The following is a 24836-nucleotide window of genomic DNA, read 5'->3' on the forward strand; positions in this document are numbered from 1 at the left end:
GCTGAGGGCCCTGAATAAAGACTACAAACCCCATTCAAGAATTCTCCAGCGATCCAAAATCGCTGCAGCACAAGTTTAAGATATCTCCAATCGACGCGGTCGAACGCCTTCTCCGCATCCAAAGATAGGAGCAGAGAAGGCGCTCGACCGCGCCCCATTACAGAAACCAAAGATATGGTACGTCTGATGTTATCAGTTGTCTGTCTATTCCTGACAAACCCTGTCTGATCGGGATGGATTAATGAGGGTAATAAAAAGTTCAATCTTTCAGCAAGAATTTTCGAATAGATCTTAATATCCGTGTTAATTAATGATATAGGCCTATAATTAGAAACAACTGCAGGGTCCCGGCCAGGTTTGGGTATAACTACGATAGTAGCTTGTAGCATATCAGAGGTAAAATCTTCTTTTCCCTGTAGGATTCTATCGAACAAAGCTGCTAATTCAGGAGCCAATAAATCAGCAAACTTTTTATAATAAATTGCTGTATACCCATCCGGACCGGGGGCCTTAGAAGTCTTTAAAGATTTAATAGATTGCTTAATCTCTTTTACGGATATAGATGCATTCAAAATCTCTTTGCTTTCCTCATCTATAGATCTTAACTTAACTTGATGAAGAAGAGATAATATGTCAGGGGCTTTAACTTTTTCCTCATCTGTGGTAGACCCGTCATATAAAGAGATATAATATTGGGCAAACTCATCTACTATGTCGATAGGATTATAAGATATCGTGCCATCTTTACATCTAATTGGGTGTAGTCGGTTAAGAGATAATCGCTGAGCAAGCTTCCTAGCCAGAAGGGAATCAGGTTTATTGGCTTTTTCGTATACAGTAAGATTTGTTAATCTCATGGCTCTATCTGCTCTGGTATACAGGAGAGCTTTCAGCTCAGTTCTAGCTAGAGTAAGTTGCGTTAGCAACCCCGAGTCACGAGATCTGGAATGAGCTGATTCCAATGACTTAATATGCAGTTTAAGTTGTTCTGTTTTCTGTTTAGCTATTTTCTTTGCCTTAGAAGCCATCCTAATCAGCTCACCCCTAATTACCGCCTTGTGAGCAGCCCATCTGACACTAAGAGTAGTATCATCAGTCTTATTCTCAGTAAAGAAAAGTTTTATAGATCTCAATATCTCCTGTCTGGTCTCTAAATCGTTTACCATAGAGTCATTGATTCGCCATCTACCTATTGGCCGCAATCCATCTACCCTGAGATGTAGACTAACCAAAGCGTGGTCAGACCAAGATATCTCAGAGTGATCTACATCTAATACCTTTTCCAACAAAGTTGCCTCCACAAAAAAGTAATCCAATCTAGAATAGGTGTCGTGAGGGCACGAATAAAAGGTGTGCCCTCTCTCCCCAGGATGAACCGCCCTCCAAGCATCCCAAGTCCCTGTGTCATGTATTAATCGAAGTAGACTCCTAGGGGGAGCTCTATGTTTATTAAAGCTAAGGCAACCCGTATCCAATGAAGCATTAAAGTCACCAGACATTACCAATTTACCAAGCCTGTGCAATACAATCTTATTATATAAAGCAGTAAAGAATTGTTTCTGTCCCTCTGAGGGGGCATAAATTGATGCCAGAGTACGTTGTTGGCCATTGTGGGAGCCCACCAGGATAAGGTACCTCCCCTCCGTATCTCTGATCACCTTATCAACTAAGAAATTGAAATTCTTATGTAGCAAAACAGCTACTCCAGCTTTTTTCTGTGTAGTAGAAGCATAATAAGCATGGGGGTATAAATGATGCCAAAATTTAGGCTCGTGTCCCCTTCTAAAGTGAGTCTCTTGGAGCATAATCAAATCAGCCCTAAGGTCTCTATATGTATTAATAGCAAGTTTGCGCTTTTTTAGTGAATTAAGGCCTTTTACATTATGGGTAATAAAGCGAAGTGAATCAAGACTAGGGGAAAGGGGAAGACTAGCATTAATAACAGGAACTGCCATCATTCATATTTAATGCAGAGGCAGAGACCCACTCCAGAAAGGGGGCACGGCCCTGCTGAGGCGATAACTTTATTCCCTTCACATAAAAAAGAATCAGGTAAGAAAGAAGAAAATGTATATAGGGATCTTTGCATATATATCGGGTAGCCACCACACATTTGCAATGATCTTGATTGAAACTGTGCCAAACATGTCTTATCATCTTATGAAACAATAACATAAAAATAAAACACAAAAAACCTTTACAAAAAAAAATTAGAAAAAAGGGGGAAAAGAAAGAAAAAAAAAATACATAATTAAATCCAAGAAAAACTTCTGAAAAAGAATCGGCAGCACTCCCATGAGAAAGGAGTGGGAGATGGAAAAAAAAAACCACAAGATCCATCCCTAACAAAATACAAGAAACCTGCATCCAAATTGCAGGCATATTTGGGGGTAAAGAATGTGGAGGATTATGAAAATAGGGACAGGCGGAGTAATCTTCGTATAAGGGGGATCCCGGAGGCACAGACAGACTTACCCTCCTATCTGAAGGGACTGTTTCAGAAGCTATTACCAGATATTATTGCATCAGAACTTAGGATGGACAGGGCACATCGAGCTCTTCGGCCTACCCCAAAACCAGGTGACCCACCCAGAGATGTAATTCTCAAGATGCATTATTTTGAAATCAAAGAGGCAATTTTAGTAGCCTCTAGGAATACTGAGGACTTGGTATATAACGGAGACAGCATCGCAATTTACCCAGACTTATCTCCAATTACGTTGCAGAAACGCAGAGATATAAAGCCCCTTACCTCAATCCTTATTAAGCATAAAATCCGCTACAGATGGGGCTTTCCCTTTAAACTGCTGATAACTAATGGCGACAGTCAATTATCTATTGCGAACCCGCAAAAAATCCCCGAGATCCTCCGCAAGTTGGGCCTAAAAGAATCTTTGGAAACTTCAAAGCAAAAATCCATATCGCAGCTACGGTTACCACCTCCTAAGCTTGAATGGAATAAAATTGAGACCACAGTAAATAGAAGTCCTAGTAATATTAAAAGCCCTCTTAAAGACTTTCCGGAAGTACAATCTGAGGACTCAGAGGGAGATACTTGCTGTTGATCCCCTTTAACGTTAAAAAATAAATGTTATTTTTATTTATTTTTTTTTTATTTTTTTGGCGCTCCTGGCCCCTTTAACGCCTCCACATCGTTAATATGGTTGCTGCACGGGCATGGACTGTGACTCTACCTAACGGGCCGAGTCCGGCTTGCTACCCACGTCCACAAACTCCCTATTGAGATGGGAGAGCTCACATCCATGGTCATTGCGTCAGGGTATCCCTGTAGGACAGTTTTTGAGAGCACGTAGGAATTGTTCGGATGAAGTGGGTTTCGAAAATGAATGTACTACCCTAGCTAAAAGATTTAGACAGAGAGGTTTCCCTACAGAAGTGATCAATAAGGCCTACCTACGAGCAAAAAAACCCCCAAGACAGGACACGTTGAAAGACATTAAGAAAGGTAATTCACGAATTGAGCCTAGCACTCAAGGCCGACCACCCCCTCGTTTGATAGGTACATACACAGAACAATCGCATGCAGTTTTTAAAATTTTGAAGCACTACTGGCCTATCCTCCAGAAAGATAAAGATCTAGTAAAAATGTTACCCTCTAATCCGTCAGTTACTTACAGGAGATCGGCCAACCTCAGGGATCTATTAGTTCATAGTACCTTTTCTAAGGACCCACCTCAGATTAAGACCTGGTTACCGTCTAAACCAAACGGCTCCTTACATTGTGGAAGGTGTAAAGCCTGCAAATACATGCCTACAACAAAAGAATTCACGTGCCCAAAGAATGGCAGACGTTTTACAATCAAATCGTTTATCACGTGCAATACGAGAGCAGTGGTATATGTAGCTGCATGTAAGTGCAATCTGTGGTATGTGGGCAAAACTACAAGAGCCCTAAAGGAATGTCTCCTTGAACACATTGGAGACATTAAACATAGAAATGATACTGCCATCTCCAGACATATGAACCAGATACACCCATCATCGAGATTTGATCTCAAATTCTGGGGGATCCAGGAATGGAAAAAACATCTTAGGGGAGGAAATCTGGATAAAAAATTAACACAAATCGAGTCACAGTGGATCTTCCGTCTGGATACCATTGCCCCTAATGGACTAAACGAGGATTTCAACTTAGCATGTTTTCTGTAAGACAGACATATTAGGAGTACAGCTGATGCTTAGAGATACATTTGTATATCCGAGTATGTACCTAGGATTACCCTCTCTGAATAGCATCTATTTAACCATTGTACACGTCTGTTTGTACGCGTCACATGCGGATTGTTATGACGCTTGTGATGCGGGATTCATAAGTCCTGCTATACAATACTTTCAACTTTCACGTTGGGGATGCGTACGTTAACGCGTCACATGCAGATTATTAGTACGCATGTGATGCGAACGTACATATTCTTCTATGTAATATTCCCCCTTTTAAACTTTATTTACATTATGAAATTAAAATGGCCACTGTTGCCATAGTGACAACATGCACACATAACGTGTGGTTGTCATGACTACGGAACACTGCAATGTTCATACTCATGCGGAAGTTCCTGTGTACGCATGGCTTGAGGTCATGCGTATGTTGCGTTGCATGCAAATTTGATATGTCCGCTAGTGACGCGTACACAGTGCCGCATGCTAATCTGGTTACCTCTAGTACGCATGACAGGAGGTGACGCGTACTTTGCGTTGCATGCAAATTCAGGCCAGCACATGCAAATAGCTTCATCTCTGACATACACAGAGAGGAGGGTAGCTCCCTCCCCTCATTGACAGATGCATGAGTTGTACCAACCCTGTAACGAGCATGAATGTAATGCGTGCACACACCCTGTTTGGGCGTTTCCCTCACCAGTCTCCAGTATAAAAACCTGTGCCTCACAAGGCAATTCAGCTCTGACTTGGGCGTTTGCTGGGGGAATTGCTGTTGGTGGGGGGTTTGCTCTTTGTAAATAATTACTGTATATATGTATAGCACTCTTTGAAAAAGCCATAGGGTGAAACATGTTAGAGTTCCATATTGCAGCACTTTTGTAAATAGCACCTCATATCCACGCTGCAATCTCTTCAGTTTTTTCACTTTGCAGCATATACCATACTATTAAGGGGCTCTCTATGCAGGTTATTAAGTCTGCACCTGAGCTTACCTTCTGTATATTCTGCATAGTGTAGTAGGTTTCTATGCGACCTCTATGTGGAATAGCTACACCACGATCTTTTTTGTGGGAGTTTAGCAAGGACCTCCACATTATATATTGGTCTCTGCACTTATGAGAAGTGTTTTAACCTATTGAGGAGTAACCTAATACGCCTGTTCCTTCTCTCTGAGCAAGTAGCTCTTTTACATAAAGCGACTTACCTGTGCTCTTCAGTACCTATAGGGCCTGTCCCTTTGGACTTAGTGTTTGTTCTATATTTCCCGGTACAAAAATTCTCTCGGTCTGTGTTTGTTACTACCTAAACTATCCAGGCCCGCCAGCCCAGCATCACCATCAGCCAACCAGCCCAGAATCACTGTCAAAAAGGCCACAGCATCACCACCAGTCAGGCCAGCATTTACTTCAACCAGCCAAGCACAGCCCAGCATCACCGCCAGCCCAGCCACAGCATCACTGCCAGCCCAGCCACAGCATCACCGCCAGCCCGGCCACAGCATCACCGCCAGCCCGGCCACAGCATCACTGCCAGGCCTTTCAGCCCACACGTCATCCTCAAAAACAGTATTGCCAGGCCAGCCAGGCACAGCAGCCAGTAGAGGAGAATTCAGAAGCCAGGTGAGAGGTGTCTACCATATTAAGGGGGCATTCTGCCTATTTATGTGAAATGCTGTCTATTTATGTGCCTCATGACTGCTGAATTTGTCTTGTTGGGGGCCTCATGGTTACTGAATTTGTCTTGTTGGGGGACTCATGGTTACTGAATTTGTCTTGTTGGTAGCCTCATGACTGCTAAATTGGTCTTGTTAGGGGGCCTCATGGTTTGTTGGGGGCCTCAAGATTGCTGAATTTGTCTTGATGAGGGGCCTCATGATTGCTGAATTTGTCTTGTTGGGGGCCTCATGATTGCTGAATTTGTCTTGTTGGGGGCCTCATGATTGCTGAATTTGTCTTGATGAGGGGCCTCATGATTTCTGAATTTGTCTTGTTGGGGGCCTCATGATTGCTGAGTTTGTCTTATGGGGGCCTCATGATTGCTGATTTTGTCTTGTTGGGTGTCACATGATTGCTAACTGTGAGACTATGGAAAAATCATCATCATATGAGACAATAGCATTAAACCTACTTTTTTAGCTTTTTACAACAGAAAATAAAACTGGGAGGTTCTAAAAAAAATGAATACATTTTTCGGGAGTAGGATGGATGAAATTTTTTATCTTCACAGTTTATTTTCAACTTGGATTTTCCATAATGTTTATGTATGAGTTAAAACGTTTGTATTTAAATTGCTGTTGGCACTTTGCAATAGATAAGTGACTTTTGGGTTGCAGTTTGGGCATACGGCCTCCAAAAGGTTCGCAACCACTGTCCTAATCTAATGTCCCACCATTGCTAAGTTCATGTAAATTTGTCTCCACCCGTGACCACACCCACATTCTGGTCCATGACCACCCCAACGTGCCCCCAGTTTTCTGTGCGGTGCGCCACTTCTCCCCCCCCCCCTTTTTGCCCCCCCCCGGAAAATTTTCTGCGGACACCCATGATAAATACTGTTGTATATACAAGCAAACATAATGAAAGTGGTCCATTATGTTTAAATACCTTTTAACAGTTAGCAGTTGAAATGTCCTTCTGGTACTGCATCCTAAAGTCTTCTCCAACACCACAACAATCTTACATTATTCATTTTCCAAGGTTGCTAAAGGTGGTATCGTCTCTAGAGATGATGTCACTGCCTTGTCTTAGTTCTATATTTGGTAAGAACAGAGAAAAATGTAACTGGTCAATCCGTAATGGGCTTATGAAGCTTCTGTCTAGTGACAAAGAAGGGGGCTTATTGTTTCCTGATCAAACAGAAGAGAGGAGTTCATGATATTTTTTGTTTACCTAAAGCAGGGTATTGCTTGTTGCTGGGTAGACTTCCAATCTCTGACTTCTGGCTGTGTTGAGTCTACTGCAGGGGTCAGGAACCTTTTTGGCTGAGAGAGCCATAAATGCCACATATTTTAAAATGTATTTCTGTGAGAGCCATACCATATGTTTCAAACTGAGACAGTGCACAAGCGCAGCAGAGGGCTCACGTCCCTGTTGCCGTGGTGATGTGTATACAGTTCATTCTCTGGGCAGCAGAAGTGTCAAACACGTCTTCAGCTTCTCTTGGGTTTCGGCAACCTCAGCAATTTCCCCCGAGAGCCAGACAAGAGAAATACCAACTAACAGCTTGTAGAATTAGCTAACTGACTTGGGGATTGATTCACTTTGTAGGACGAGAGCCCCGCACTTTGGTCCAATAGGCTGCTTGTCAAGTGACAGGCAGCCTATTGGGCCAATCAAAGTGCGGGGATCTCGTCCTACAAAGTCACTGGACCTGAAAGGGTCCAGAGTAGGACAAATGGAGTGCCCGTTAGTTTTGGGGGGAGCATGAGTAAGTTAGTAGTGCATGCTACAGCAGTAGTGTGCCTACTTGTAGACAAACTCACAGCAGTCTGCTAGCTGCCTTAGACACTAATGCTTGATACACAGGAAGAAATGTTGACGGTCGAATCGATTATTCTTGACAGGTTCGATCTGATTTCAGATAATTTTTCTGACTGATTTTGTATAGAGGTGATTGGAAAATAGATCAGAAAAACCATTGGACATCAGACTGGACCTGTCGGAAATAATTGATTCTTATGGATTTTACTAGAAATCGATGCAGCAGACTGCCTGATTGATCAACAGATCAATCTTTTTCCATCAGAAAACGGTCAAATAGCTCAGTATGTCTGGATGGAAGATCTAGGTCAGCAGCAAGTCAAGAGTTGTGGCAGATCGATGGCCCATAGCGTTGCACTGGATCCAACAGTGCAACGATGCAGTTCGATAGATTTTTTTATAGATTTTATCCAGAAATCTATTGAAAATCTATTCCTAGTGTGTAGCACACATCGAGTAGATTCCACCTTTAGTCGATTCCTGTGGAAATCAAAACCAGAGGAGGATAAAAACAAAAAACAGATACCTACCTAGGTAGTGGAAAGCCTCTGAATATACTAGACAAGTTGTAGGAGGAGCCAAAAAAGAGAAATAAGTGTCAAGGTTTTAGGTTTTGAATAAAAAAGGTGACTCACAAGAAGTTTAAGATAAAAAAGGGGGTTCCAATTTATTAAAATACATAAAGCACAGTGATTACGCGTTTCTCAGCGTAAGCCGCTTCCTCAGGTCAAGTACATGCTTTTAACAAAACAAAACAGGGAGTGGCTCTCAGACCCAGGTAATCATAGTCACATAATTAACATTGAATAAACATAAAGTGAACCAACACAGTAGCATAGATATATATATATAAAAATAATAATGATAAAGACAAAAAATATATATTGTCATACCTCCCTGGTCCAGCTGCTTCACTCTCCTATCAGAGCCAGCACCCCTTTACCTTATCTCCACCCCCAGTTTTGGATCAGTTTCCTATGTACTATGAGCACCTTTTGATTCATATATGTATATCATTGCCATGTTTTTTCTCTTATATTCTTGTATATGTATGCATTTGAGTTTACGGTATATATATATATACAGATAGTCCCCAACTTACGAACGACCCGCCGGTACGAACGACATGGATTCGGTGTTTCCATGGAAACAAGCCAACACATTTTTTTTTCAAATTGGACTTGTAGTTTTTGAGGAAATCAATTTTAAAAAATTCAAAGAAAAAATGGCTTTTAAACTTGTATAAACAGGTACAGCGGGCAGAGGTGACACAGAGGGGGACACTGGAGGCACAGAAAAGGTACAGGGGACAGAGATAGCTTATTGTTCCGACTTAAAGGAGAACTGTAGTGAGAGGTATATGGAGGCTGCCATATTTATTTCCCTTTAAACAAAGCCAGTTGCCTGGCTATCCTGCTGATCCTCTGCCTCTAATACTTTTAGCCCTAGACCCTGAACAAGCATGCAGCAGAGCAGGTGTTTGTGACATTTTTGTCAGATCTGACAAGATTAGCTGCATGCTTGTTTCTGGCGTGATTCACACTTCTGCAGGCAAATAGCTTGGCACGATAGCCAGGCAACTGGTATTGCTTAAAAGGAAATCAATATGGCAGCCTCCATATAACTCTCACTACAGTTGTCCTTTAAGAACAGATTCAGGTTAAGAACGAACTTACAGTCCCTATCTCGTTCGTTAACCGAGGACTACCTGTATGAATAGAATAAGTTAGAGGTATCTTGGTATCTAAGCTTGGACATTGGCTGATATGGTAATATAGGACATTCTCTATACGCATAATAGTGTGTGTGTGGGCTGGTGCACACTGGAGTGGTTCTGAAGCATTTTTTAAAACGCTTGCAGAGGGAAAACCGCTTGGCTAATGAAAGTGAATGGGAAGGTGCACAGTGGAGCAGTTTGTTTTTGCCACAAACGCAAACTCAGGGGCTGCAGCATTTTTTAGATTTCTGAGGCGTTTCTGCCTCAATGTTACAGTATAGGAAAGTGGAAAACAGCTCTGAAAAACGCCAGATCAGAGCGGTTTTCCAGGCGTTTTTGTTACAGAAGCTGTTCAGTAACAGCTTTTACTGTAACAATATTTGTAATCTGCAACAGAAAAACGCTCCAAAAGTGCTAGCCATGTTTAGAAAACGTCTCTAAACATGCCTAGAATCACTCTGAAATCTGCTTCAAAAGCCTCTAGCGTTTTACAGATCTGCTAGGTTTTCAGTGTGCACTGGGCCTAAGTATTATATACGTTTTAAGCTTTTTAAATATATATGTTGTAGATCGGATATGAAGTCCTGTACTGTCAGAAAGATGCATATTTGCTTGCCACTAGGACATATATTAGGAATGACAATATATTTTTTAGTCTTTATCATTATTATTTTTTATACAGTGGTTTGCAAAAGTATTCGGCCCCCTTGAAGTTTTCCACCGTTTGTCATGCTACTGCCACAAACATGAATCAATTTTATTGGAATTCCACGTGAAAGACCATTACAAAGTGGTGTACTGTACACGTGAGAAGTGGAACGAAAATCATACATGGTTCCAAACATTTTTTTACAAATAAATAACTGCAAAGTGGGGTACAATTGGGGTAAAGAGGCGCCCTGGTCGAAATAAAATCGTCTAAAATCAGCTTAAAAGTAAAAAGATAATATGAGGTGGCTTACATCAATAACGAAATCTTTGTCTGTAACAAAAGATTTTAATTTAGCACAGGCAACGCGTTTCGCAGGTCTGAGCCCGCTTCATCAGGCCAATAAAAGTACCAAATGACTGGATAGATACAGCATAGGGAGCCTCTTAATTCATAGAGAGACTCCCTATGCTATATCTATCCAGTCATTTGGCACTTTTATTGGCCTGATGAAGCGGGCTCAGACCTGTGAAACGCGTTGCCTGTGCTAAATTAAAATCTTTTGTTACAGACAAAGATTTCATTATTAAGGTAAGCCACCTCATATTATCTTTTTACTTTTAAGCTGATTTTAGACGCTTTTGTTTCAACCCTCTTTACCCCAATTGTGCTTAGTTCACCCCCATACACTCAGTATTTAAGGGGTAGTGACAGATCACCTGTGGGTCCACCACAGTGGAGCCAAATACAGGGCAATCTTGAAAGAAAACCTCTTGGAGTCTGCAAAAGACTTGAGACTGGGGCGGAGGTTCACCTTCCAGAAGGACAACGACCCTAAACATAAAGCCAGGGCAACAATGGAATGGTTTAAAACAAAACGTATGCATGTGTTAGAATGGCCCAGTCAAAGTCCAGATCTAAATCCATCCGAGAATCTGTGTAAATATCTGAAAACTGCTGTTCACAAACGCTGTCCATCTAATTTGACTGAGCTGGAGCTGATTTGCAAAGAAGAATGGGCAAGGATTTCAGTCTCTAGATGTGCAAAGCTGGTAGAGACATACCCTAAAAGACTGGCAGCTGTAATTGCAGCAAAAGGTGATTCTACAAAGTATTGACTCAAGGGGCTGAATAATTACGCACACCCCACTTTGCAGTTATTTTTTTTAATGTTTGGAATCGTGTATGATTTTAGTTCCACTTCTCACATGTACACCACTTTGGCCTCTTTTCATAAAGAATTCCTGCATGCGGTAAAGCTCAAAACAGCTGACTTTACCAACCATTTAGCAAAGTGTCAATTCATAAAAGCTGTTTCCGCATGAAAAGCTACAATTCCTGAGCCTTGCAGGAAATTACCGCCTTGTGCGGTGATTATTTCAACACGTCACTACATGTCAATTCATAAAGATTGGAGCAAGCGGAATTGGGACGGAGAATACCGTCTGTTTAGAAAAGGCGATAAGCCAGCGGATAGCAGCTAAGTTAATGGAGACAGACCTCCCAGGCAGCAGCAGTGAGAACACTACAAAAAAGTCTTTCCGGAATACCCAGGCTGTGTTTTTTAACCTCTTGGGTACCTGTTTTCAGATAAATTTCACATCAGAAAGCCTGCATGTGTAATATTTCTTGAAGTTCTTCTAAGCTGCGGCAATCAAATAGATTGTTTAGAAAGACTAATAGACAGATTCAGAGAAGATTCAGGGCAAGGCGAGGCAATCAAATAGATTGTTTAGAAAGACTAATAGACAGATTCAGAGAAAATTCAGGGCAAGGCGAGGCAGTCTAAAAAAAATGCACATCTAAAGGGAAGTTGGTGCTGCCTCCTTTATTGTAACTCTGTCTCTGCACAGAGAAAATGTATCAACTCAGTCAGTACCGCTGGTTTAGTGCGGGAATTCCCCGACCTTTTATTGCAACTGTAAACTTTTTTATGAATTAGCACACAAAAGTCTAAAATACCGATGCAGTGTTTTCCCTTCAGGATTTTTTTTACCGAAATTTTTTTATGAATAGAGCCCTTTGTATTGGTCTTTCACGTGGAATTCCAATCAAATTGATTCATGTTTGTGGCAGTAATATGACAAAATGTGGAAAACTTCAACGGGGCTAAATACTTTTGCCAACCACTGTATATCTATATCTCCACAAAAAATGCTGCGCTACCCGGAATATTCACAACCCCCCTTCACATATAGTCTAATTAATAGGGAAAAAAGTCACACAAAATCCAATAAGTGCGCTGTGGTTCCTCCTGTCAGTAGTCGTATTCTTATGGTGCCTTGCACTCCACTGCGCGCTATCCAAACAACCGGACCTATATAAAACAACTTCACATAGCGTGATACTGTATTGCCATCAATCTAAACATACGCCACAGTATGGGTGATTATAGTGCTCACACGTGGTGCCCACCACCCTAAGGGTCAAAAGAGGCTCACCAGATGAAAACCACCGTGACACAGGTGGCAATCTCGCATAGGTAAATATGGTCACTCAGGACATCAGTGAACATATCCAGTTACAATCATATAATGGCCTTTAATAAAACATATATAAAAAAATCATTGCGCAATATGTCAGTTCAAAACAGTAAAAACACACTGTGCCTCTCGCGCACTCCTGCAGCTTACAAGATCCCAATGGGATAGATTAACGTGTCATAGCGGCAAGTCCCTCTGGTTCAGATGCGCTGTAACTCCACTGGCCGGTCGCGGCGTCCCGCTCTCCCCTACTGTATATCTATACATATATCTATATAGCTATAGTGTTGGTTCACTTTATGTTTTTTCAATGTTAATTATATGCCTATGATTACCTGGGTCTGAGCGCCACTCCCTGTTTTGTTTAAAGGCACGTACTTGATCTAAGGAAGAGGCTTACGCCGAGAAACGCGTTGTCACGGTGCTTTATGTATTTTATTAAATTGGAACCCCCTTTTTTTATCTTGAACTCCTAATGAGTCACCTTTTTTATTCAAAACTTGCCACTTATTTCTCTATTTGGGCACCTCCTACACCTTGTCTAGTATATTCTGATATACCCTACAGCTGCAGGGTCTTCGCCTCGCAGGTAGTGTGGGTCGAATATTTTTTGGAGCAGTGACTGAAAAATCTTGAAAAAGGCCGAGTGGGGGTAGTTTTTTACCCTACATGCACATACAAGTGGTTGCCTCAGAGAGCAAGCCATCTTTGTGAGTATATTCCTGTATTTCACTATATACCTACTTCACCAGGCGTCGCGATATTACACCAAAACTGACTACCGGTGTCCGTGTGTCCTTTTTGTCTCACCAGTACTGGTCTGAATATAAAGGCTTTCTATCTCTTCCTCAACTCCACCATTGCTGTGCATGGATCCGCTGAACAAATCCGACAAGCTTGTTGGATATGCCGTGCTCCCTACTATGTACAAGCGTGGTCGTACTGTGCCTGTACAAGTACAGCCACGCCTGCACAGTACGCCAAAGCCGAGTGTACATGATCGGCACCATACTACAGAACAGGCACAGTACAGCTGCGCTTGTGCACTAAGGCTGCAAACTAAAAACTAAAACATTGAGTCTTATAGTCCAAAAAATACAATGCTTAATTTGGGGATTGTGTAGACAGAGTTTTTTCTGTTGTTTAGTTGTCATCTTAACATTAGCTTCAGTGTAGTCTGACTGCAGGTTAGCTGCAGTAGTCTTCTTTTACCAAGTGTAGACAAGAACAGACAAATAACATTTATATTGCGCTTTTCTCCTGGCGGACTCAAAGCGCCAGAGCTGCAGCCACTAGGGCGCACTCTATAGGCAGTAGCAGTGTTAGGGAAACTTGCCTAAGGTCTCCTACCGAATAGGTGCTGGCTTACTGAGCAGGCAGAGCCGAGATTCGAACCCTGGTCTCCTGTGTCAGAAGCAGAGCCCTTAACCATTACACCATGCAGCCACTGCTTACAAATATGTAGCCAGACATGGCCTTGTCTTTTGTGTTCAACAGTTGTCAAGAGAAAAATTAGACAAGATAGCAATGTTAGGAAGACCTGCCTAAGGTCTCCTACTGAATAGGTGCTGGCTTACTGAGCAGACAGAGCCGAGATTCGAACCCTGGTCTCCTGTGTCAGAGGCAGAGCCCTTAACCATTACACCATGCAGCCACTGCTTACGGATATGTAGCCAGACATGGCCTTGTCTTTTGTGTTCAACAGTTGTCAAGAGAAAAATTAGACAAGATAGCAGTGTTAGGAAGACTTGCCTAAGGTCTCCTACTGAATAGGTGCTGGCTTACTGAACAGACAGAGCTGAGATTTGAACTCTGGTCTCCTGTTTTAGAGGCAGAGCCCTTAACCATTACACCATTCAGCCAACATTTTCCTTTTGTTTGAATTGAGAAAATGACCTGGCTAAACTCCCAAATCTGTCTACACAGGCTCAATTTCAGTGAAGGGGATGTCAGGACGAATTAATCCCTCTATTCCCCATCCATATTTAAAGGGAACCCGAGGTGAGAGACATATGGAGGTTGACATATCTATTTTATTTTGCACATTGCCTGGCTGTCCTGCTGATCCTCTGCCTCTAATACATTTAGCCATAGACCCTGAACAAGCATGCAGATATGTTTCTGACAAAAATCTTATAAGATTGGCTGCATGTTTGTTGTGTAGATGTGTGATACAGGCACTACTGACCAGAGCCTTCAAAGCACCTTGCTTATCAAGGTCCAAAACCTCATATTTAGGGGAATTCTGTCACTTGTGGTGATTGATGCACAAACCTTAATTGGTCCATTCTCAGAAATAACTGTTGATCGTTAAAAATACTAAATGTATTCCTTATTGGCAAAAAGGAAAGATCTGTCAACGTAAGGGATCTATGATGGTCATTTAGAATCACATCAGAAAGATGAATTACTGTAAGCGGAATCAAGGAACTGTATTAATAATCAATCTCACCTATCTGCCGACAGGCACGCCTCCTGCAGTGTACCATGTCTTCTCTTTATCACCTGTACCCTACGAACTGAGGCCACATGCAAGACCTCGCACGTGACGTTATATCAAGTGGTACAAGCACTTGGGAGCGATGTAAAGAAGACACGGGACATTGGAAGAAGTGCACCAGCGAACAGGTGACCTAAGCACTGCTTTCACACTAACCACTGCTTTCACACTAACCACAGGCCCAGAGGGTACATACTACACATGGGGTAGACCAACCAGGGGTCTGTCAGTTGTCCATAAGTTGAACGCCGCTACTGCTGTGCACCCCACCAAACCCTTTCGAGCCATCCTAATACATTTACGACGCAAGTTAACAAAACATTCACAAATAATTTTGTGGCATTTATCAGCATGCCCGAGTATGGTCAGCACCTCCACAGTACCACAAATGTTACTGCATCGACGCAGACTGTACTTGTTCATGTACTGTATATTAGCTCTGGTACACAGACAGGAGTGTGGCCACAAAAAAGGAACATGACAAACGCCTGTACGATATGTTTAGAGGGCCCTTGCACAGCGGTGAGATCGAGAATGATTCTGGAAGTGTCTGAATCCTCTATAATAACCCTTAAGTGTCTCTGCGTCCTATGTCCCTGTGTGTGTCCTTTTGCGCTCTGCGCATGTGCAGAGACACTGGGGGGAGTGATGAAGGCATGACGGGCTGAGGGGCAGGCGGATGGACTGGTGGGCGTGCGCACGGTGGGCGGGCGCAGCAGGCACGCGGCGGACGAGTGCGCGCGTGGTGGGCGCATGCGCAGTGTCAGACCTAGCCCGTTTTTAAACGGGCTAAGCTCACTAGTTATATGTATATATAATTACTAAGAATCTTCCCACATGTAATTAAGCAGCATAAGCCCAACACCACAAATTTAAGATACCTGAGCCATAGAAAATTGTAAAAACGGGGATGCCCAGAAACACACGTCCTTGATTGCCCGTCGGTGGCCGGGAGTGTTCTGTGCACTACATAGTCGTGACATTGTGCGCATGCACAGAGCGTTCAGCTTTGCAGCTAAGGACATGCGTCGCCGGGCCAGCACCTGTGTACTACTCGCCAACCTGGCAGTAGCTTGGGAGAGGGGCCTTTAGGAGATAATGGAGGGAGGCGGAGAATGGGGGGAGCAGTGGGCACGAGGACTGCTTCCTACACATGCCTGATCCCCGTTTTTACAATTTATGACCGCTCAGGTATCCTTTAAGTCATATATGTCAAACTCCGGCCCACGGGCCAAAGCTGTCCCTTGGATCCAATAAATTTGCCTCTCAGTTTCCCCACTGTACATTATGTTTGGCCCACTCTGGAAACTATATTGGAGGTGAAGCTCTAGATCTCCAGGGAATACATACAGGGGAGGGAAAGCATTAGACACCAGGAAACTGTATAGGGGAAGGAGGATCACTAGACACCAGGGAACTGCACAGGGGTTGGGGACATTAGACACCAGGGATCTCTGTAGGGGAAGTACATGGCCCCTGGACATTGAGGTTGGCCCGCGACTTGGTCACAGTGTTCAATTGGCACACTTTGTATTTGAGTTTGACACCCTTGCTTTAAGTACACTGCCTACAAGCAGCTAAGTGGAGGGCATAAAATAATAAAGACCAGTAGTCAGAGTGGCCCCTTGCTTCCCCTTCAGCTACGTCTCCAATCTCTGGGCGAGCCAACGTTTTCATGAGGGAGGCACGGAGCACGGTAGCCAATTGTGCTGCCACAAAGCCTGGCAACTGGAACATTTAGCAGCCTACCTGGGACATATTTGTGACTGGGGCGGGGGACCCTAGTTCTGGAACATGTCTCAGGTAAACTGGAACGTCTGGTCACTATACAGCACTCTGGTTTATAGCTAGCAGGATAGCAGGAGGTCGCAGCATGCTGATTTATACCTAGTAAGATAACAGGAGGTCGCAGCATGATAATGACTGGCTCAGCGTCCGCAAGTGCACAGCGACCCCAATCACTGGATGCGCATGCGTGTAGGAGGGGAGCGCCGCCAGGTGTCAGCAGTGCTCCAGACGGCGCCGCTTGTTCTTATTGATAAAGTTGTAGCTGGCCGTGTGATTGAGTTTTGCGCCTGCGCATCTCTCGCTAAGTCAGCTGACAGTGTGGTGAACGGTGCAGCAGCCAGAGCAGGAAGTGTGTGCTACTGTGCTGGGAGAGCTGAGTGCGGGCAGGAGATGGCGACCAGTGTCAGCACGCAGCGGGGACCGGTGAGCCGGGGCGGGGTGCGGGCTCACAGGCAGCCAGGAGCTGTGATACTGTTCATCACTACAGGTCACCACTCTGCAGTGCTCTCATTGGCCACATCCGCTGTATTTACCAACAGCTGTGTCATGGGAGGCCATCCTCGCCATTCATCACATGATGATAGAATGTCACTGATTGCAGGCGGGTGAGGGTAGGCATAATCTGCCCTGTCTCTAAAGATCCCATGCACAGGCTATTTGTAGGGGCAGTGAGCTCATGGGGCACTGCTGTGGCATGTAGAGGGTATGGGGAATCGCGTGTAGATCATACACAGTTCCTGCTTGTCTAATACTAGGTACACACAATGCAATTTTCTGACATTTACTGTGAGATTGATTATTTCAAACATGTCTGCGCTGATTTCCGATCAGGTTTTTTTTTAATAGATTTTCCATTTTACTTCTATAAAAAATTGTAAAAAAAAATCGATTGGAAATCAGATCAGACATGTTGGAAATAATTGCTCTGACAGTAAATCTGTCAGAAAATTGCATCGTGTGTACCTAGCATAAAGGTGCCCACTAACAATCCAAATTTACCGGACGATTGACCTTGCAATCTGATTGCTATCGAAAGGAAACAATCACAAAGTATAAATCGCTCCCATAAATGAAATTAAACCTATAATGAATCTGATCATTTCAGATTGAATTGACTCAAAAGATAGATTGATAATCTGATCATTGATGAATCTTATCAACAGTATCTGAGCGATTAGAATGCCTTTGATTATTATTATTGTCAATCTTTTGTTTATGAGGTGGCAACATAACATTCATAACAAAGTACAGGAGAAGATAGCCCTGCTAAATGTAATTGGCATGGTAAAGATTCTATATAACTGGTCTTAAAATAAGTATGGTTCAAAAAAACGCAGTAGATTTGTGTACCACTGTTGACAGAAAGCTTTAAAAGTTAAATCTTATCAAATTAAGGTGGTTTTACACTATTGGATATGGCTAATGATTGATATGTGCTTGATATTCATTTTTGGTTTGTTGTCCAATGTGTTCCAGTTGTGTTGATCTTCATTAAGATGAAAAGTATTACATCATCTCTTTATCACAAAATGCTTTTTTTTTTCCAAAATGGTCTGAGCAGTGGCATGAAGTGATGAAGATGTGAATTCATTTAATCCCATTTATAACAGCAGGTCCATAGTAGAAAGTTTGCAACTCAACCTTTGTCTTGCCATGCAGCCCACCTCCAGTCTCCATATGTCTCCAGTAACCTTGAAGAGGAACTCCAGTGAAAATATCATTAACAAAAGTGCTTAATTTTTACAATAATTATGTACAAAGGATTTTGTCAGTGCTTACCCATTGTAAAATCTTTCCTCTCCCTGATTGACATTCTTACATTTATCATATAGAGACATGTTTACTGCTGGCAGGTGATGTCAGTAGAAGTAGCTGCTGCTTTCTTTTTTGGCAGTTGGAAACAGCTGTTATTTCCCACAATGCAACAAGGCCTCCCACAGTGTGATGGCGCTGACTAGCAGCCATGGCACACAGGAGCTCCATACCTTTTTTCTATTTTTGCTTCTTCTGTTCTTTTTCTTTTTTGTTAGCTGGTAGAAGTAGTTGTCAGTAGGTTTAGTTGTAGTAGTTTTAGTAGCTAGTTTGGCTATCGACCCGCTCGCCGCCGCTACAGCACCCTAGGCTCCAGGCTTTCATCGGCCTCCAGGCATCCACCACCGAACCCCTGCCAGCGGCTGCGGTACCTCCCGCAACAGCCGACGCCTGCCCCAGGCCAGCCACCGCTCCATGTGCAGACCTCTCCAGATGGGCCAGGATCCACTTGTGGCCGCCGCCATTGGGCCTGCTGGGCCACCCCACTGCATTCCACGTGCTCCCTCTTCCACCGCTCAGCCCTCCGCAGCCATCCTCAAGAGATCTCGCCCCCATACCGGCGCCACAGCCGGTATGGAAAGGCAACGGCGCCACCAATACTGGAAGCACTCGGGATCTCTGCTGGCCCAGAGCAAACAGCCAGCAATCAGCCACCCACAGTACTGCATCCTCCGCCAGGGCACCTTTCAAGCCACTCCAGGTGAGAGCCCAATTGCTGGGCCCCTTGTGCAATCCACAGGCACCACACACTGTCTCTCTGCTGGGGCTCTTGCCTGCCTGCTACCCTCACCAGTCCACACCTGGGGGGCTGCTTGCTGCTCCTGGGTGGCCACATCCACTGTGCAGCTGCTTTATGTCCCCCTGTAGCCCTTATGCCTTCCTGGGATGGACAGTAGTGCACTGCTCAGGTGGGATGGAATGTATTGCATAACGCATGCGATGGTCTGTATTGCACTGCTCACCTAATGAACAGTTTTCCACTGCTCATTGAACGGTCTGTTTTCAGTACTGCTTATGAGATGGACTGTATTGCACCACTCAGGTGATGGACTGTATTGCGCTACTCATGAGACGGACTGTATTGCACTGCTCATGGGACGGCTGCTCCGCTCATGTGGTGGACTGTATTGCACCGCTCATGTGGTGGACTGTATTGCACCGCTCATGTGGTAGACTGTATTGCACTGCTCATGACCTGCACTGTACTGATTTGAACTGTCTGTGGCCAAAGACCCCACGGAATGCCATGCTCCTCCACCCCCCGTTGGCGTCCCACTCCTGCCATCGGTCACGCCCCTGCCCCCCATTCCACCACACGCACCACGTACTCCAGGGAGACTTCTTCAGTGGGAACAACGCGGCCCATTACTCCCTGAAGCCAATCTCCTGCCAATTGTATGAAAGAAAGGGCTGCTGCACATACACTCACCCAGCAATGGGAGCAGGGAGTCTTGACCAACATCAGATTGCACTCAAAGGAAATCCCGCTACACCAGTGGGTAAGGTGAAAAATTGAAAAATATTTATTTCAAATCCAGCATCTCAGCATACAGGTAAAAAGGCTCACGCGTATCGGAGCAAGAATGGCTCCTTAATCATAGCTCCAATCTCCTGCCAAACCTTGTACAGAGCTACATCCAGCAAGTCCTGGACTCCGCTCCTTGGCCCAGTGGAGGCTGGCGGCGAAGGGGCTGTCGAGCTGGGGCTCGTGTGAGACTCTGAGGGGACTAAGATCAGCCATCCCCTCGGTACTCTTGGCAAATGTCCGCTCCCTCCCCAACAAACTGGACGAACTACGTCTCCTTTGTGGCAGGTGGGAGCTCGGGAGGAACACCTCAGTACTCTGCTTCATGGAGACTTGGCTACATGAGAACATCCTGGAGAACGCCCTACACCTTCCAGGCTTCAGCCCCATACGGGGGACCGTGACTCTACCCTCTCCGGGAAGAAAAGAGGCGGTGGCATTTGCTTCTACGTCAGCTCCTTATGGTGCCCCACCCCACGAGTACTCGACAGGAGGTGCTCCCCAGACCTAGAACTTCTACTTGTGAACTGCAGGCCGGCATACTCACCACGAGAGTTCTCCTCCTATGTCTTAGTCGGAGTGTATATTCCCCTTGATGCTGACGTCAAATCTGCCCTGAGTACCCTCAGCGACACTATCTCGCAGTGGGAAATATCCCTCCCAGACTCAGGGCTCGTTTCCACTATTGCGGTGCAGAATCGCCTGGATTCCACCGCTGTTGAAATTGCATGAAATAGCATGCGGATGCGAATTTTTGCGCGGTTTTTGCCGCGAATTCACATAGGTGAGGGTATATGCGAATTTAACCATGTCACTGCCTGTTTGAATTACATTGGTACCTATGCGAATTCGCATACGAATTTGCATGAAAATTCGCATACCATAGCCGCATGCGAATTTCCTATTAAATACATTAGCGGCGATTTGCATGCATTCCACTCGCAGGCGAATTTGTTGGCTCTTTTGTGCTTTTTTTTACCGCTGAAAAAAAGCACCTCAACAACGCTACAGTGGAAACAGGCCCATCCACTTGCATTACATGTGCGAATCCGCATGCGTCCAACGCATGCGGATTCGCGATAGTGGAAACGAGCCCTCACTGTTCATCATCATGGGAGACTTCAACAAGGCAAACCTTTGACAGGAGTTGCCACGCTACCATCAGCATGTTGCTTGCCCTACCAGAGGCCTGAACACCCTCGATCATTGCTACACACCACTGAAGGATGCCTATAAGGCTATCTCTGGGGCGGCGCTAGGCTCCTCCGACCATAGCCTTGTTCATCTCATTCCCACCTACAGGAGGCTCCTGGAATCGGCAAAACCGGATGTGAAATCATCCAAGGTATGGTCAACCGAGGCTAAGCTCCACCTTCAAGCCTGCTTTGACTGTACGGACTGGAAGACCCTGGCGGTCCCAGACCTGGACGAATGGGCAGATAACGTCACCTCATACATTAGCTTTTGTGAGGCCTCCTGCGTCCCAACTAAATCCTTCAAGGTCTACCCGAATAACAAACCGTGGTTCTCCTACAAGCTACGGCTTTTGCGGAAACGCAAGGAAACGGCACACAAGGCGGGAAGCCAGGAGGAATTCAGGAAGGCGAGAAACGCATTGAAACGAGAGCTGAGAATCGCAAAGAAGGAATTTGCTGAGAGGATGAAGCAGAACCTGCGCTCGAACGATTCACGAGCCGTATGGCAAGGGCTTAAGGCTGCCACCAACTACAGGGAGTGCAGAATTATTAGACAAGTTTTATTTTTGAGGAATAATTTTATTATTGAACAACCATGTTCTCAATGAACCCAAAAAACTCATTAATATCAAAGCTGAATATTTTTGAAAGTAGTTTTTAATTTGTTTTTAGTTTTAGCTATTTTAGGGGGATTTCTGTGTGTGCAGGTGACTTACTGTGCACAATTATTAGGCAACTTAACAAAAAACCAAATATATACCCATTTCAATTATTTATTTTTCCCAGTGAAACCAATATAACATCTCAACATTCACAAATATACATTTCTGACATTCAAAAACAAATCAGTGACCAATATAGCCATCTTTCTTTGCAAGGACACTCAAAAGCCTGCCATCCATGGATTCTGTCAGTGTTTTGATCTGTTCACCATCAACATTGCATGCAGCAGCAACCACAGCCTCCCAGACACTGTTCTGAGAGGTGTACTGGTTTCCCTCCTTGTAAATCTCACATTTTATGATGGACCACAGGTTCTCAATGGGGTTTAGATCAGGTGAACAAGGAGGCCATGTCATTAGTTTTTCTTCTTTTATACCCTTTCTTGCCAGCCACGCTGTGGAGAACTTGGACTCGTGTGATGGAGCATTGTCCTGCATGAAAATCATGTTTTTCTTGAAGGATGCAGACTTCTTCCTGTACCACTGCTTGAAGAAGGTGTCTTCCAGAAACTGGCAGTAGGACTGGGAGTTGAGCTTGACTCCATCCTCAACCCGAAAAGGTCCCACAAGCTCATCTTTGATGATACCAGCCCAAACCAGTACTCCACCTCCACCTTGCTGGCATCTGAGTCGGACTGGAGCTCTCTGCCCTTTACCAATCCTGCCACGGGCCCATCAAGACTCCCTCTCATTTCATCAGTCCGTAAAACCTTAGAAAAATCAGTCTTGAGATATTTCTTGGCCCAGTCTTGACGTTTCAGGTTGTGTCTTGTTCAGTGGTGGTCGTCTTTCAGCCTTTCTTACCTTGGCCATGTCTCTGAGTATTGCACACCTTGTGCTTTTGGACACTCCAGTGATGTTGCAGCTCTGAAATATGGCCAAACTGGTGGCAAGTGGCATCTTGGCAGCTGCACCCTTGACTTTTCTCAGTTCATGGGCAGTTATTTTGCGCCTTGGTTTTTCCACACGCTTCTTGCGACCCTCTTGACTATTTTGAATGAACCGCTTGATTGTTCGATGATCACGCTTCAGAAGCTTTGCAATGTTAAGAGTGCTGCATCCCTTTGCAAGATATCTCACTATTTTTGACTTTTCTGAGCCTGTCAAGTCCTTCTTTTGACCCATTTTGCCAAAGGAAAGAAAGTTGTCTAATAATTTTGCACACCTGATATAGGGTGTTGTCATTAGACCACACCCCTTCTCATTACAGAGATGCACATCACCTAATATGCTTAATTGGTAGTAGGCTTTTGAGCCTATAAAGCTTGGAGTAAGACAACATGCATAAAGAGGATGATGTGGTCAAAATACTCATTTGCCTAATAATTCTGCATTCCCTGTACCAGCCTCCCCCGCAACATGCAACACCCAGCTCTGAGTTAGCTGACGAACTAAGCAATTTCTACTACAGGTTCGAGAGCCAGGCTGAGCCTGGGGAGCACCTATCACCTCCCACTCTCCCTCTGTGAACAGTGACCCAAGCGAGGACTCACTCCCTCTGGAGGTGGGTGAGGCGAATGTTCGGCACCTCCTGTCAACGCTAAATGCCAGGAAAGCCTCAGGCCCTGACGGCGTGTCTCCAGCCTGCCTCAAAACCTGTTCGGAGCAACTTGCCCCCATCCTCTCTGCCATCTTCAGCAAGTCACTAGCAGAGAGCAGAGTCCCTGCGTGCTTCAAGAGGTCCACCATCATTCCTGTTCCTAAGAAACAAGGCATCTCTGACCTCAACAACTTCAGGCCTGTGGCCCTGACGTCTGTCATCATGAAGACCCTAGAGGGAGTATTCTTATCCACCCTCAAGCTAGCCACCATGCCCCTACTAGACCCATTCCAGTTCGCCTACAGGGCAAATAGGTTCACTGACGATGCTCTTAACATCTGTCTGGAGTTCATCTACAACCATCTTGACAGTCAAGATGCGTATGCTAGAGTACTGCTACTAGACTTCAGCTCAGCATTTAACACTATATGCCCACGCATCCTTCAGAATGTTCTGGCCACACTTGGGGTCCATTCCATCCTACGCCTATGGATCACGGACTTTCTCTCCAACCGATCCCAAGTTGTCAGGCTGGGGGACATCTTTTTGCGAGAAATAACTAACACGGGGGCACCCCAGGGCTGCGTCCTGTCCCCGCTGATGTTCTCCCTCTACACAAATAACTGTAGATCCACGGTTGACTCTGTCAAAGTCATAACATTTGCCGATGACACCACCATTGTCGGCCTCGTCACAAAGGACAACATCCAGGATTATCAGCAGCAGGTGGAGTGATTATGCCACTGGCTCCTCTGCTCCGCCATCTTGGTCTGGTACGCAAGAGCCACCACCAGCGACAGGCACAAACTACAGAGGATCATCAGGTTGGCGGAGAGGATCATTGGGAGACCTCTGCCTCCACTTGACCTCCTGCATAATACAAGACTGCGTGCCAGGGCACTGATAGCAAGTGACCCCTCACACCCGGGCCCCTGCTTTTTCACCCCACTTCCATTGGGCCCGGAGACTCCGGGCTATCCCCACCAAGACCACCAGACTCAATAACTTTTTCTTCCCTATGGCCGTTGGCCTCCTAAACTCTCTTAACATTCTCCCACCCTCTATCAGTGCCCTACTACCACCTGCATAGTAGCAGACTGGAAAACAATACGTTTTGACCTCAGCCGTGTTTCAGAAGGATGCATACTGATGCTGAATGCACGTTCATATATTTGATTTGATGCTGAATGTATATTGTGTATGTACATATTTGAGTATGACTCTCTTTGTATTACTGTCATAT

The 24836-nt window shown here is 44.6% G+C and overlaps 2 protein-coding genes across 14 annotated transcripts in view; one reads left to right on the forward strand and one right to left on the reverse strand.

Annotated features, from left to right (window-relative positions):
- Positions 1 to 17016, reverse strand: part of LOC137538869 (serine/threonine-protein kinase BRSK2) — a 365619-nt gene extending 348603 nt beyond the window's left edge. For 6 of the 13 annotated variants that reach the window (XM_068261258.1, XM_068261263.1, XM_068261261.1 and 3 more), the window contains exons 1-2: positions 16898 to 17014; positions 6786 to 6931 (exon numbers count right to left, since the gene is read on the reverse strand). The gene's annotated coding sequence lies outside the window, so the exon portion shown is untranslated. Of the gene's footprint in view, positions 1 to 6785; positions 6932 to 16897 lie in introns of all 13 variants that reach the window. The other 7 variants (XM_068261257.1, XM_068261255.1, XM_068261259.1 and 4 more) reach the window with 3 other exon arrangements.
- A 106-nt stretch (positions 17017 to 17122) lies between these two features.
- TOLLIP (toll interacting protein) overlaps positions 17123 to 24836 on the forward strand; it is a 111157-nt gene continuing 103443 nt past the window's right edge. Inside the window, exon 1 of the mRNA XM_068260790.1 lies at positions 17123 to 17221. Within this exon, the coding sequence (XP_068116891.1) occupies positions 17189 to 17221 (33 nt within the window). The 5' untranslated portion in view covers positions 17123 to 17188. The remainder of the gene's footprint in view (positions 17222 to 24836) is intronic.

This window comes from Hyperolius riggenbachi, chromosome 11 (genome assembly GCF_040937935.1).
Source record: "Hyperolius riggenbachi isolate aHypRig1 chromosome 11, aHypRig1.pri, whole genome shotgun sequence".
Classification (NCBI taxonomy): Eukaryota; Metazoa; Chordata; class Amphibia; order Anura; family Hyperoliidae; genus Hyperolius; species Hyperolius riggenbachi.